The 11,195-nt window shown below is 53.0% G+C and overlaps 1 protein-coding gene across 1 annotated transcript in view; it reads right to left on the bottom strand.

Moving 5' to 3' along the window:
• Positions 1–11,195, bottom strand: part of EPHA10 (EPH receptor A10) — a 43,976-nt gene that overhangs the window by 12,462 nt on the left and 20,319 nt on the right. The window contains exons 4-5 of the mRNA XM_009328233.1: positions 8,197–8,352; positions 7,053–7,394 (exon numbers count right to left, since the gene is read on the bottom strand). Of these exons, the coding sequence (XP_009326508.1) occupies positions 7,053–7,394; positions 8,197–8,352 (498 nt within the window). The remainder of the gene's footprint in view (positions 1–7,052; positions 7,395–8,196; positions 8,353–11,195) is intronic.

Genomic DNA, 11,195 nt, shown 5'->3' with positions numbered 1-11,195 from the left:
TGTGTGCTGGTGCCAGTGACAGGAGTCGGCGCTGAAAAAGCAGAGAAGAAAGCAGCGGGTGGTCGTGGTGCTGCTGGGGGCAGAGCATCCCCCCCTGCTCCAGCAGCGCAGCCCAGGCCCTCCCTGCAGCCAGCAGCACCCAAAGCCCCCCGCACCAGCCCAGCCCAGCCGGCCAGGCCTGGGGCAGAGCCCTGGGGACATGGCCAGTGACACTGCATGCCACCACGCTTTGGTTACTTTGGTTCTGAACAGCCAAGTAAGTGCAACCAGGCGATCACACGTTACAGGGAATTTTATCTCTATCCTCATATTCATCTCGGCTGCAAGTCCCATGTCAGCATGAACGTGTTCAGTTGTGATTACTTCATTTCTGCTTCTGCCCTGTGATGCCGCAGTAAAAACTTTAACAATTTAAACAGCTGAAGAGCATGCTTCTTTTGCAGATACCAGTTCCCTCTCTCTGAATCAGGACTGAAATAGGGCAAACTCCAAGCTGGTGATCATCCAATGGGAGAAGATGATAGTAAAAGTACAACGGCTTTGTAATCTGTGGGCAGCTAGTAACGCTCCAACCAAAAACAAGCAAAAAATCCTAAAGGCACCCTCCACCCATGGTGCTGCAGAGGGGTCTGAGCGTCAGCTAATGTCCAGCACTCTGAACCTGCTGCTACTGATTTCTGGAAAATGCAAAATACAATCTTTGAGCAGGAGGCTTGTAGGACATACCAAGGCTTCTCCAGCCGCCTCCAACCACCCTGGCACAGGCTCTGCCCCACGCCACCCCAAACAGCTGGGAAGATGGGAGAGCTGCCTGCCCTACCCGCTGCCGAGCACAGAGCCTGTGCCCCAGGAGCTGGCTGTTTATTTTGTTTTAGTTAGCCCATGCTCCATGCTGAATCTTCCTCCCTGGCATGTGTGCTCCCATTTAGTTCATCTCACTATGCAAGATGCACTTGCCAACTATTCCCATTTTAACCAGGTTTGGCTTCAGCTCGCGGCAGGCAGCTCGCTGTTCCCAGCTATCCGCAGGCTCTCTGCCCGACGCTGACACCTTTGCTGTTTGCAGCAGCAGAGGGTCTGCCTGCCTTACGCTGCTGCGCTCATCTCCGCTTTCCAAGAGCCTCCTCCACACCATCTCCTCCTCTGACCACCTTCTCCTGCCTTCAAGCCACTGAGCTGTGCTCAGTGCCTGTACAGCTCCTGCGCTGCCTGCACCAGGCTCCCTGCCTGCAGGCAGCATCCCAGCAGCTCTTCCAAAAGCCTCTGCCTCCCGCACTAGCAGAAAGCCAGCTGGACCTGTCAGACTGTCTGCAGCATCTCAGGAGCCAGCCAAGGACACGGCATCCCCCGACTGCCCAGAGCAAGGCAGCAGCGGCTCAGACGCAATGATCTGCCCACGGCCAGGGCATTCACCAGCAAGAGCAGGGAGGAAGGGGCTGCTCGGACACGCTAGGACATCGGCGTCTTTGCTGCAGAGGTGCTATTCAAGAAAGACACTAAATATTTCAGTAGGGAAAATGAACTTTGTACCTGGTACCTTGATAAAAGCTTCTATCGGAGCCCCTTGTTCTGCTTTGGATTGATTAGAGAGGAAATTAGGATTGATTAGAACAACTGACCTCCCCAGTGGCTGAACACGCCAAGTAAGGTCTTCATAGCTCTCCTGGGGCTGTGCCAGAAGCTGTCCTGGTTGGAGGGCAGAAAGTCTCCTCTCTGGATGAGGAGGGAATGGGGAACAGCAGAAAAGCCTCCTGTAACCGTGGCTCTGGGCTGCCCAGCCTGTCCTCAGCAGCCATCAGGCTGGCTGCGGCTGGATGGCACTGTCCTGGCACAAGGAAGGGTGGTCCCTGGATCACCCCGGTAAGCACCAGGGGCCAGAACACACCAGGGTGAAGTGGCTGCAGCAACCAATTCACCCATTTACACCAGTGGCTCTGCAGCGGGCACAGGGAAAGCTGCACGGGGAAATCGGCTGTTTCTAGCTTGTCCCATTTCTCCATCAAATCAGGACGTTTGCTGGACCCTGACTATCCCACAGAGACTCCTGTGGAGAGGAACAAGTCTCTGGAAAGTAAACTTAAGTATCTGTGAAATTTTGTATTTATTACTTAGCTCATTAATCTTTGCTGAAGAAAAAAGTCCTCCTGATGTTTTATTCATGACAATTTGCTCCTGGATTCCAAGTCCCTTCGGCTTCCGCTGAAAGAGCGAGAGGACCCAAAGGGCAGCCGGGAGCCCCCACGCTGGTGCAAGCTCACACCCCCTGCACACAGCTCCCTCTGCTGCAATCTGGCTGCATGTCATTTGACACTTTTAAAAATAATTCTCCAAGTAAATACACTGTCCACAGAGCTGACCTTTAAGGGGATATCGAATTGTCCATGTGTAAAGGAGGGGGAGACAGTTCACCCCGGCAGCACAAAGCAAGGCAGAAAGGTCCACCAGGCCAGGCAGGACACGACCCCCTGGGCGGCTGCACCACGAACCCGCGGCACAAACGCGTGACGAGGTCTGCCTCCTTCTCAGGGATCCAGATGACGGAGATCTTCACGGGCACCCGTGGAGCGAACCTCTCCTGCCCACATCAGACTGCCAAACACTTCACAGCTTTCAGACCTCCCGCATTTTTTGCCAGCATTTTTCACACAATGGGAGGTCTGTGACTCCTCCTGCACGGCAATCCCGCGGCGCGTGTGGTGCTGCCATCCTCACGCCAGCCTGTATGACAGCGCACGGGGAACGGCCAGCACCAGCAGCACCCGTGTGCGGGAAAGGTTCCCCTCCTCTGCCAGAGACCTTCAACACTGCAAATACTGGCAGGAAGCCCCATGCCCTCTTGTGGCACTTCAAACACCAATAATGAGTATGACCAAATTCGCACCAGTTTGGCATACTTTTGCTCCAAACCTTGCAAATTGCTCCTTATTCCCACTTCATCAGAGCCAGGTTTAGGCTGGCACAGGCTGTAATATGGCGTTTGCTGTTGGGGTGGAGCGAGGAGAATGATTTTCGTATGTAAGAAGTGTTTCAATAAGATGGGAGGGAAAAAAAAAAAGGTAAATATTCTCGATTTCCTTCATCAGTCTCGCAAACACACAATGACCCACGTGCACAAACAGAAATGCACACGGGCACGCTCACAGCTCTCAGCACTGGAACAGCAGGGTAATCCCCACCACGAGCCTGTGGCCTCTGCATGAGTGCACATCACTACATGTTTTATGAAACGACAAGTGATAGAGGCGGCTGAGGCCAGCCCGACACTTAACTTGGGTTTTCCTCCTGTAAACTAAGTTAAGTGCTCCTTGCTGTTTTATATGATTCCCATCAATAAAATATCACACAGATGCCCTCCTGTATCTCTGAATCTAGCAAACGGACTGAAGAAACCTGAACAAGTGGCCCTGACTGTTAACAAAGTCATCAGGAAAAGTCACACTCGCTTAGTGATGGGCTGTAGAGTAGAACCGATGGTACATGCCAGAAAAACAGGCACTAGCCTCCAACATGTTTAAAAGGGATTAAACAAAATCACACAGACTATAAAGCATTTCACACTGCGGAAAAAAAATGTGTTTCCCATCAATATTTTAAGCTCCCCTAACATTGCCTCTATTCTGAAAAAGCAAATATTAAATTATTCACCACTCTGCCTCATTTTATGAACTCCATTCCATTGTATGTGGGTTTACTCCTCTTAATTAACCAATGTACCAGCAGAAAAGGCATAAAACTAGGTGTGGGCACCGTGTCCCTCCACTGAACAACCCACTGCATCCAAAACCCAAAGGGGTTAGAGAGGGACAACAGCAAGTACTTAAAGATGGAGTTGAACCAAGAGTGCCTGCAGGCCACACAGCAGGAAGAGCCTCTTTGGTGTCCAGCCCCAGCTCCTGCACCCAGACGTCTCCAGGAACGCTCTCCCCACACCTTTTCAGAGCCGGGGCAGTCGAGCAGACACACAGCAAGCAAGAGCAGACCACAACCTGCCCACCGTGCTGTCTGCTGCTCCCCGCATGGGGTGAGTGGTAATCGGATGGACAGAACTTGCCATTGCCCTCAAACACCTCTGCTGCCCTGCACCACAACACTGCTTGCGCTGGGGAGAGCCAGCCTCTCCCCTCCACCACCAGTTATTAACACCCCAACACAGAAAACACACTGGGCACTCTCCCAGGCAACTCCTGCCCCAGGGTCTTTCTTTCCAAACCAGAGAAACAGCCTCGTCAGTTACCGTGCAGCTCTTCCAGGTCTGGTTCTCGCCACATGGAGGGCAAAGACCCCGCAACCGTGTGCCCTTGCCCCAGAGTCAGCTCGTCCTGTGACCCCCCCCTACCCCTCCTGGCTGGGGCTGGGCTGGTATTGCTGCACCAGCAACAAGCAGGCGCAGAGAATTCTACTTCAGAGGACCTAATTCAGCACAAACCACTTCTCCACAGTCTGAGAAAGGAGAATGCATTTCGGCACTGGCTGCGTTATTAATCTGCAACAGATTTAAAAGCCCTTTAAAATAGGAGCCAATCCCTGCTGGGAATATAAGTGATATCGTCCCAGAGTGTACATTTACATAGCTAATGCAGCTCTACTCCTGCAGGTAAACAGCTCCTTTCGCTCCTCAAACACTTTTATTTAGTCCCATGCTGGGGCCAGATTAGAAAAAACACAATATTAATTTTGCCTCCTGCAGACTAAATAGCATCTTTTCTTTTCCCCTGCAAAAACAATGAACAACTGCTAATTCCCTCTTGTGACTGCCAAAGGGGAAGGGCAGTGCGAAAGCTGCACTCGGAGCTATATTTAGAGGTGCAGAAATCTGACAGCTAAAATAGGGTCTTGTTTCTTTGTTTAATTTTGCCTCTGAATCTGCATATCTGCAGCCAGAGCTTCCCTGCTGCCGCAAATGACTTTCCCGAGACCATCGCATCGCAGCCGCCAAGAAGTCACCACTGCTTCAGGCATCCCCGAAGTGTCTCTTTCTCCTGATCTCCGGCCCCATCCAGCACTTCTGTGACGGGCTTTAATGATGAGGGGCTCCAGGGCTCGGGACTCGGTGGAGACGGGCATGCTCCACAGGGCGGCTCCGCAAGCCGTCCTGCCCAGCCATGGCTCTGCATCCTGCCTGCACCGCTGCCTGGTGCACAGGGTCCCCTTCCGTGCACAGCCCTCCTCGCAGCAGGGGGGCTCTTGCCCGAGAGGGGCGTTACAGGCAAACCGGACTGAGAAGCTGCCTCCCCAGGAGCTGACCTTCTCCTCCTCCTTGCCGATAGACACAGGTTAACCATCACTGTCACTTCTTGCCCACAGTGTCAAAGCAAGAGGAACTGGGCCACCTGCAGACGGATCAGGTCCAGCCTGGCCCTGCTCCCGGGAGGGGACACCTTCAGCAGCAAAAAGTTTAAGTGTTTCAAGAAACTTCCTGAGCCTCAGCTGCTCAGCTAATTCTGAGCCACCATCTGCATCCGGAGACTTGATAACTTGACAAGAGACATTGATTTTGAACAGATTACAAGATTAATTATGCCATATTCTTTAAGTGTATTTCAGTTCCTTCAGGAGCATGCAGCGTTGAGTAAGGGGTTGAGAGTCTCACTTACCCAGAAGAAAAGCTGTATTACACAGACAAACAGCTAAGGCATCGGTTGGTATCACAGACTTGTTGCTTCACTCCCCACAGAGGACGGGGAGCTTGCTGCCCTTACCCGGCCTCTTGTCCCCAGCTCAGACCTGAAGCTCCAGGCAAGGAGGCTGCCCCGGAGCACCGGTCCCCCTGCCCTCTGCCCAACACCAGGCAGGAGCCTCTGGAGGAACGGCTCATTATTAGACCTCATTAAGCTCACCCCTCCCTAGCTTGTACACTGCCTCAGGAATAGCCTGAGCTCAGGAGACAGAAGATCTTCCCAGAGCTAAATCCATCCTTGAACAGCAAAGATTCTAATGAGGAATGACACCTCCACTGAAGAGCAGTCTGCGGCACAGCATCCACCCAACGGATTCACAGAAATTATTATATGAGGGAAGAGAAAGCAACAACGCATGCAAAAACGTTTGATCCAAGTGGTGGGAAAATTATTTATAACAAGATCAAAGTTTAATCTCTTCAGATTAAATTGTTGGCCAATTCCTGCCACGAGGTATGTGAGGATCATCTGTCTCCATTACCTGTGGTTTGGCAAAGGGTTTTCATGCAAACTAATAATGCAACCGCAGAGGAATAGACAAGGACACAACAAGCCAGAGCCGATTTCCCTTAGACACAGCTAACGACTGAGGAGGGACCAAACCCCTCCGGCCAGCCAGGGGCCCCGTGCACGCAGGCAGGCTGGATGCTCGCTTCCCCTCACGTAAGGGAATAGAAACGTGAAATGTGAAGTGGAAAGGGACACTTACTTTAAGAAATTGTGCCACAGAACAGCATAGAAGAGAGATTAAATCAATCTTTTTGTTTCAAAAGGATAGCCAATATTTGAATTATCTATTTTAAGGAGGGGTTTTTGTGAATGGGCTGAAAATGTTGCTTCTTTGAAGGTGCTTTTTTGTGATCTGTAAATTCAAACTGCAGTCGGATCACAGAGCAGACTCATCCCTTGGGAGGAACCCAGGCTGTCACCACGTTCACTGCCACCCTGCTGCGAGCCAGCACAGTGCAGTGGGAGACAACGGGGCCACGGGCTCCTCCAGCACAGCCAGCTCCTCGCCTCCCCGTGGCACCAACCAAAACCCCCCTGGGAGAGTCGCAGGCCGGTCTCCATCTCCCCCTCCTGCCTGTGCTGCCTGCCATCACTGAGCACCACGTCTGTGCCACCAGAGCAAACCAAGAGGAATCGGGGCATCGCTGCGGCGTCGGGCAGGCAGAGCCCGAGGACGGTGCCCACGCCACCTCCAGACCCCACGTCCTCCTGGCAATGAAGCCACAGAACCGGCCACCGAGCAGACCCATAGACCCCAGAGGTCACACGCAAGTGTAAGACAGCACAGGCAACCATTTTCTTGGTGCAATGGGGGCAAGGCACCACCCGCCTTCAGTGGTCGCATGCACTACGTGGCAGCCGTACCTGTGAGGCCGGTGGAGACGTTGACCTCAGCATACTGCTGCCCCGACAGCGGGCTGACACCCGAGACACCGTTGACAGCCGCCACGCGGATGGTGTAGTTGACGTGAGGCAGCAGGTTCACCAGGGTGACAGTTCGGTCCACAAGCCCCGTCTGCTGCGGCACAAAGCCCACACCGCTGCCGCACTGCTCGCAGCGGCCCCGCAGCGCCGCCGGGCACCGGCTGCACCACAGGCTGTAGGTCAGGTCACTCCGTCCGCCTGCATCGGCAGGGGCACTCCACTCCAGGACCAGTGACGACTGCCGCAGGCTGTAGACCAGGTTCCTCGGGGCAGAGGGTGGACCTGGAAGCAGAAGAGTGTCTGTGCATGGGTGTCGGGACAGCTGGGCGCTGCCTGGGGAGGAGGACGAACCTACGGGTCCTCTGGGAGCAGCAGCACAGGCACCAGTGGCAGAGCAAGAGAGCGCAGTCCCAGGCAGCCACAGCACGTGGCAGCACAAGTGGACATGGATGCACTGATGCACACAGCACGGTAGGGACACCGGACAGAGGATCCCCGCCGGAGGGACACATTATACACAACAAGCCACAGCTCACACAGTGCACGAGAAGCACCCATCCAGACCCGGCACCTCCGCGGGGTTCAGCTGCAGGGGGCCCAGGAGCCCTGCCGCTGGTCAGACACTGCCCAGCCACGCTCGCTCTCGGGCAAAGCGGGAGGGTTTCTCATCGCTCTGCAGGCAGCTATATGGCATCCATCATTGGAATAGCTGGGGTCCAATCCAATTAACTAGAGGCCATTTAATTAAAATCTGTGAACTATATTGACTAAATGACTATGCCCTAGTTTTACCGGGGAGTCTGCAAGCCCGACCACACGTCTGCCTCATCAGATTGCAGCCTCAGCCTGCGAGCTCCATGGCATAGGGACAGCCCCTCCATCCCCTCCCCACCGTGGCAGTACCCTAGTGCAGACAGGACCTCCCAGGGACACACGTGCCCAGGCACAGCTCCCATGGGCTAGCAGTGGGACAGCCTCAGACAGCCTCCTGGGCACCCACTCGGCTCTGCGCTGCAGGACAGACGCAGCGTCTGGATCCCCATATCCTCACTTTACAAAGAGCCGGCATTTCAGCAAGACGTACGTGTGCAGGAGGCAGATGGTGGGTCTGATGGGGACCTAGAGTAGTTCTTCTGGCACGAACAGAACGTGGAGGCTTCCTCATGTGTGAAGCTGTGCTCAGGGCAAGGAGAGCAGAAAGGGAGACGGAGGGAAAGCTTGTAAAATCCAGGAAGGCAAGCTGAAAAGACAGAGAGAGGGAGTTATGGGAAGCACACCACAAAATGAATGGGCGATACATCTGATGACCGCATTTTCCCATTTCCTGGGACATCCTTTGCCTGCCACTGGCCAGCAGATATCACCCTCCAAGCTACCTTCACTGAATGCCTGCATGATCCTGGCACCAAGAGAGATGTGCCTTTGGTTTGACCCAGAATGGGAGATGCTGTAGCTCTGCACTGACTTCCAGGCTGCATCACCCTTTCAAGGGTCATGGGACATGGTTTAGTGGGCATGGTGTTGTTGGGTTGATGGTTGGACTTGATGATCTTGGAGGTCTCTTCCAACCTTAATGATTCTATGATTCTATGATTCTAAGGGGCTGGAGAAATGGTCAGACATCAGCTGGAGCAATGCGTGGAGGGAGCTGGAGGTTCTGGAGGAACATAGGAGACAAGGTGGCTGCAGAAAGATGCAGGATATGGAAAACACATGGCTTAGGGTTTAGAGTCAGATGAGCGGAGCAGAGATGACATGAGAGCCACAACAAGACTCAGCAACAACCCCAGAAGTGGAGGAATGTTGAAAATGGAGAAGTTGGAGAATTTATCAATCACCAGTGCTTCACATACAAACCCAAGTCACAAGGCCATGTCACTGGCAGCTACGGCTTTATCACTGTGGATTATACAGCAGTCACTGCAGGCCATGACATATGTGCTGAAGTTAAACAACAGTAGTATAAATTTGCTTTTATAGGTCATACGCAGGCTTCCCTTATCCTTTTAAAAGTACCTCTGATATGCAAACAAACAATTCATTCACACGCTGGTCAAGGATTTGCTTGGTCTTTACTACAAGCAGCATGCAGCCTACAAGCAATACCTCTAGCAGGACACCCAGAAGCTAGTTCTGCATCAAAGACTTATTACCTTACAAAACCAACAAAAAAGGCTGCAATACTCCATAAAGCAGTTTGCAACAGCTTCAGTTTGACCCTAAAACATCTGAAAAGGAAGCAGCCTGCAAAGAAACGTGTGCCTGTCATTGCTGGGTGCCACATAGGGATGGGGCAGGTGTGCCCCGTGCACACCTCCTGCCTGCCTGCACAGAGGTCCCCTCAGGCTGGCAGCCCCTCTGCACTGAGGGGTGACCCCCAGCAGGGCCAGCCTGTGGGGCAGGAGTTTGTCTCAGCTGGATTTCAAGCTAAACAGAAGCACTCATGTTTTGCTTGGCTTCTTCATCTTCTTGGTGTGGTGCTGCTGTCTGCTATCCCTTCATCAGCTCCCTGAATATTTAAACTTAATCACTTGCAAAGTTCCTAGATGAACAGCTCCACTAACGCAGTCCCCTCTCTTATCATTTTTAAGGAGTTGGCTGCTGAGACTGTTCCTTTTAAAGCAGATTATTCCAGTGCACTCTGGTTCATTAATTTTTAGCATGATATAAAACTGGCAGCTACAGCTGTGCTCTGAGGACAAAGCACTAGACATAGCACGGGGCAGAGAGGATCTTTCCCTGGGATGCTGAAAATGGGTGAACATTTAAGGGGAGGTTATTTCATCTACTGCAAGGTCTTTAGAAATTCAGTGTCCTGCAGTCACACACGGGTAGGGACCGCAGCACCATGGCTGAGGTTTGTACTCCCAGGGGTCCCTTCATCCCCTGGCCGCTGGCACACAACAGACAGCAGCTTGGCAGAGCTGGAAGCAGCAACGCACTTGAGATATTTCTGCTTTTCTTACATAATAGATACAGCCTTTCAAGAGCTGCCTAAAAGCCTTGTTCCTTGCCAGGAACATGCCAGGAGCCCTCACTGCTCTCGCTGGCTGCAAGGGGAGCCCAGACACCTTCACTGGCTGTCAGTGCCTGCCGGACAGCTGGAGCATCCTCTCCTGAGAGGTGCTGGAGAGGGGATTTCTGGGAAAATATGTGTTTCTAGGAAGAAGAATCGACATTTGCTCCTTGATCTTGCAAACTCTCGGCAACAGCTGCTGCCAGTACGGCACTGGAGAGCCTGCGGTTCTATATTCACCTCTCCCGTCTCAGTCTGCACACCTCCAATACCAGATAAAGCTAACCTTTAAAAGTATGGGCATGACAAACACAACAGAGAAGTAAGATTAAGACAGCAAGCCGCAATGCATAGTAAATGTCATTCCCTACTTAGGGTGCTAGATGAAACAGGAAAAACTAGCAAGTGTTAAAATTACTCCCAAAACTTCCAGCTTCCTCTTTATAGTTGAGAAACCAAACCAAAACTAACGTTACATTTATATAATGGAGACACAGTTAGCTTGCTTTTCCTTTAGTTAGGCAGCACTGACCACAACACGGCAGAAATATCACCAGTGGCCTGCTAAAGATCCCAACACCTTGCACGCACAGGACACAGCCACTCCCAGAGAGCAGAAGCCTGAGAGCACATCCTACCACAACGGAGGAGGCAGCCAGATTTGGAGGTCTCCGCTGAAAGAGCCACCGACAGTGAGCCAAACACGTGCTGCACCCATCCCAAAGAGGCAGAGAATCAGCAGACCCCCAGATCCCGCAGTCCCCGCACACTGGGGACAACATTTGAACTTCCCCGAACACTCAAGCGTTTCCTCCCGGCTCTGCAGGGAGGTGACCCGAGTGCATGCCCAGAGCTGGGGCTCGCATCGCCACAGAATCAGCCCTTCTCCCAGCGGCTGGAGGACGCGGGGAGACGTGCACCCCAAGAGCAGAGCCAGGGCACAGACTGTCCCCTGGTGCCTCCTGGCAGACGGCCCCGGGATGGGACAGGGGCTCATGGGCTTCGGTGCTGCACATCGATTGCAGCCTCTGTCTGCTGCGGCTCCCGCCCAAGCTTATCCCTCCCCA

The sequence above is a fragment of the Pygoscelis adeliae genome, unplaced genomic scaffold, assembly GCF_000699105.1.
Source record: "Pygoscelis adeliae isolate BGI_AS28 unplaced genomic scaffold, ASM69910v1 Scaffold387, whole genome shotgun sequence".
NCBI lineage: Eukaryota > Metazoa > Chordata > Aves > Sphenisciformes > Spheniscidae > Pygoscelis > Pygoscelis adeliae.
Note: the sequence above shows the minus strand (reverse complement) of the source record. Positions and strands in the feature narration are given on the sequence as shown.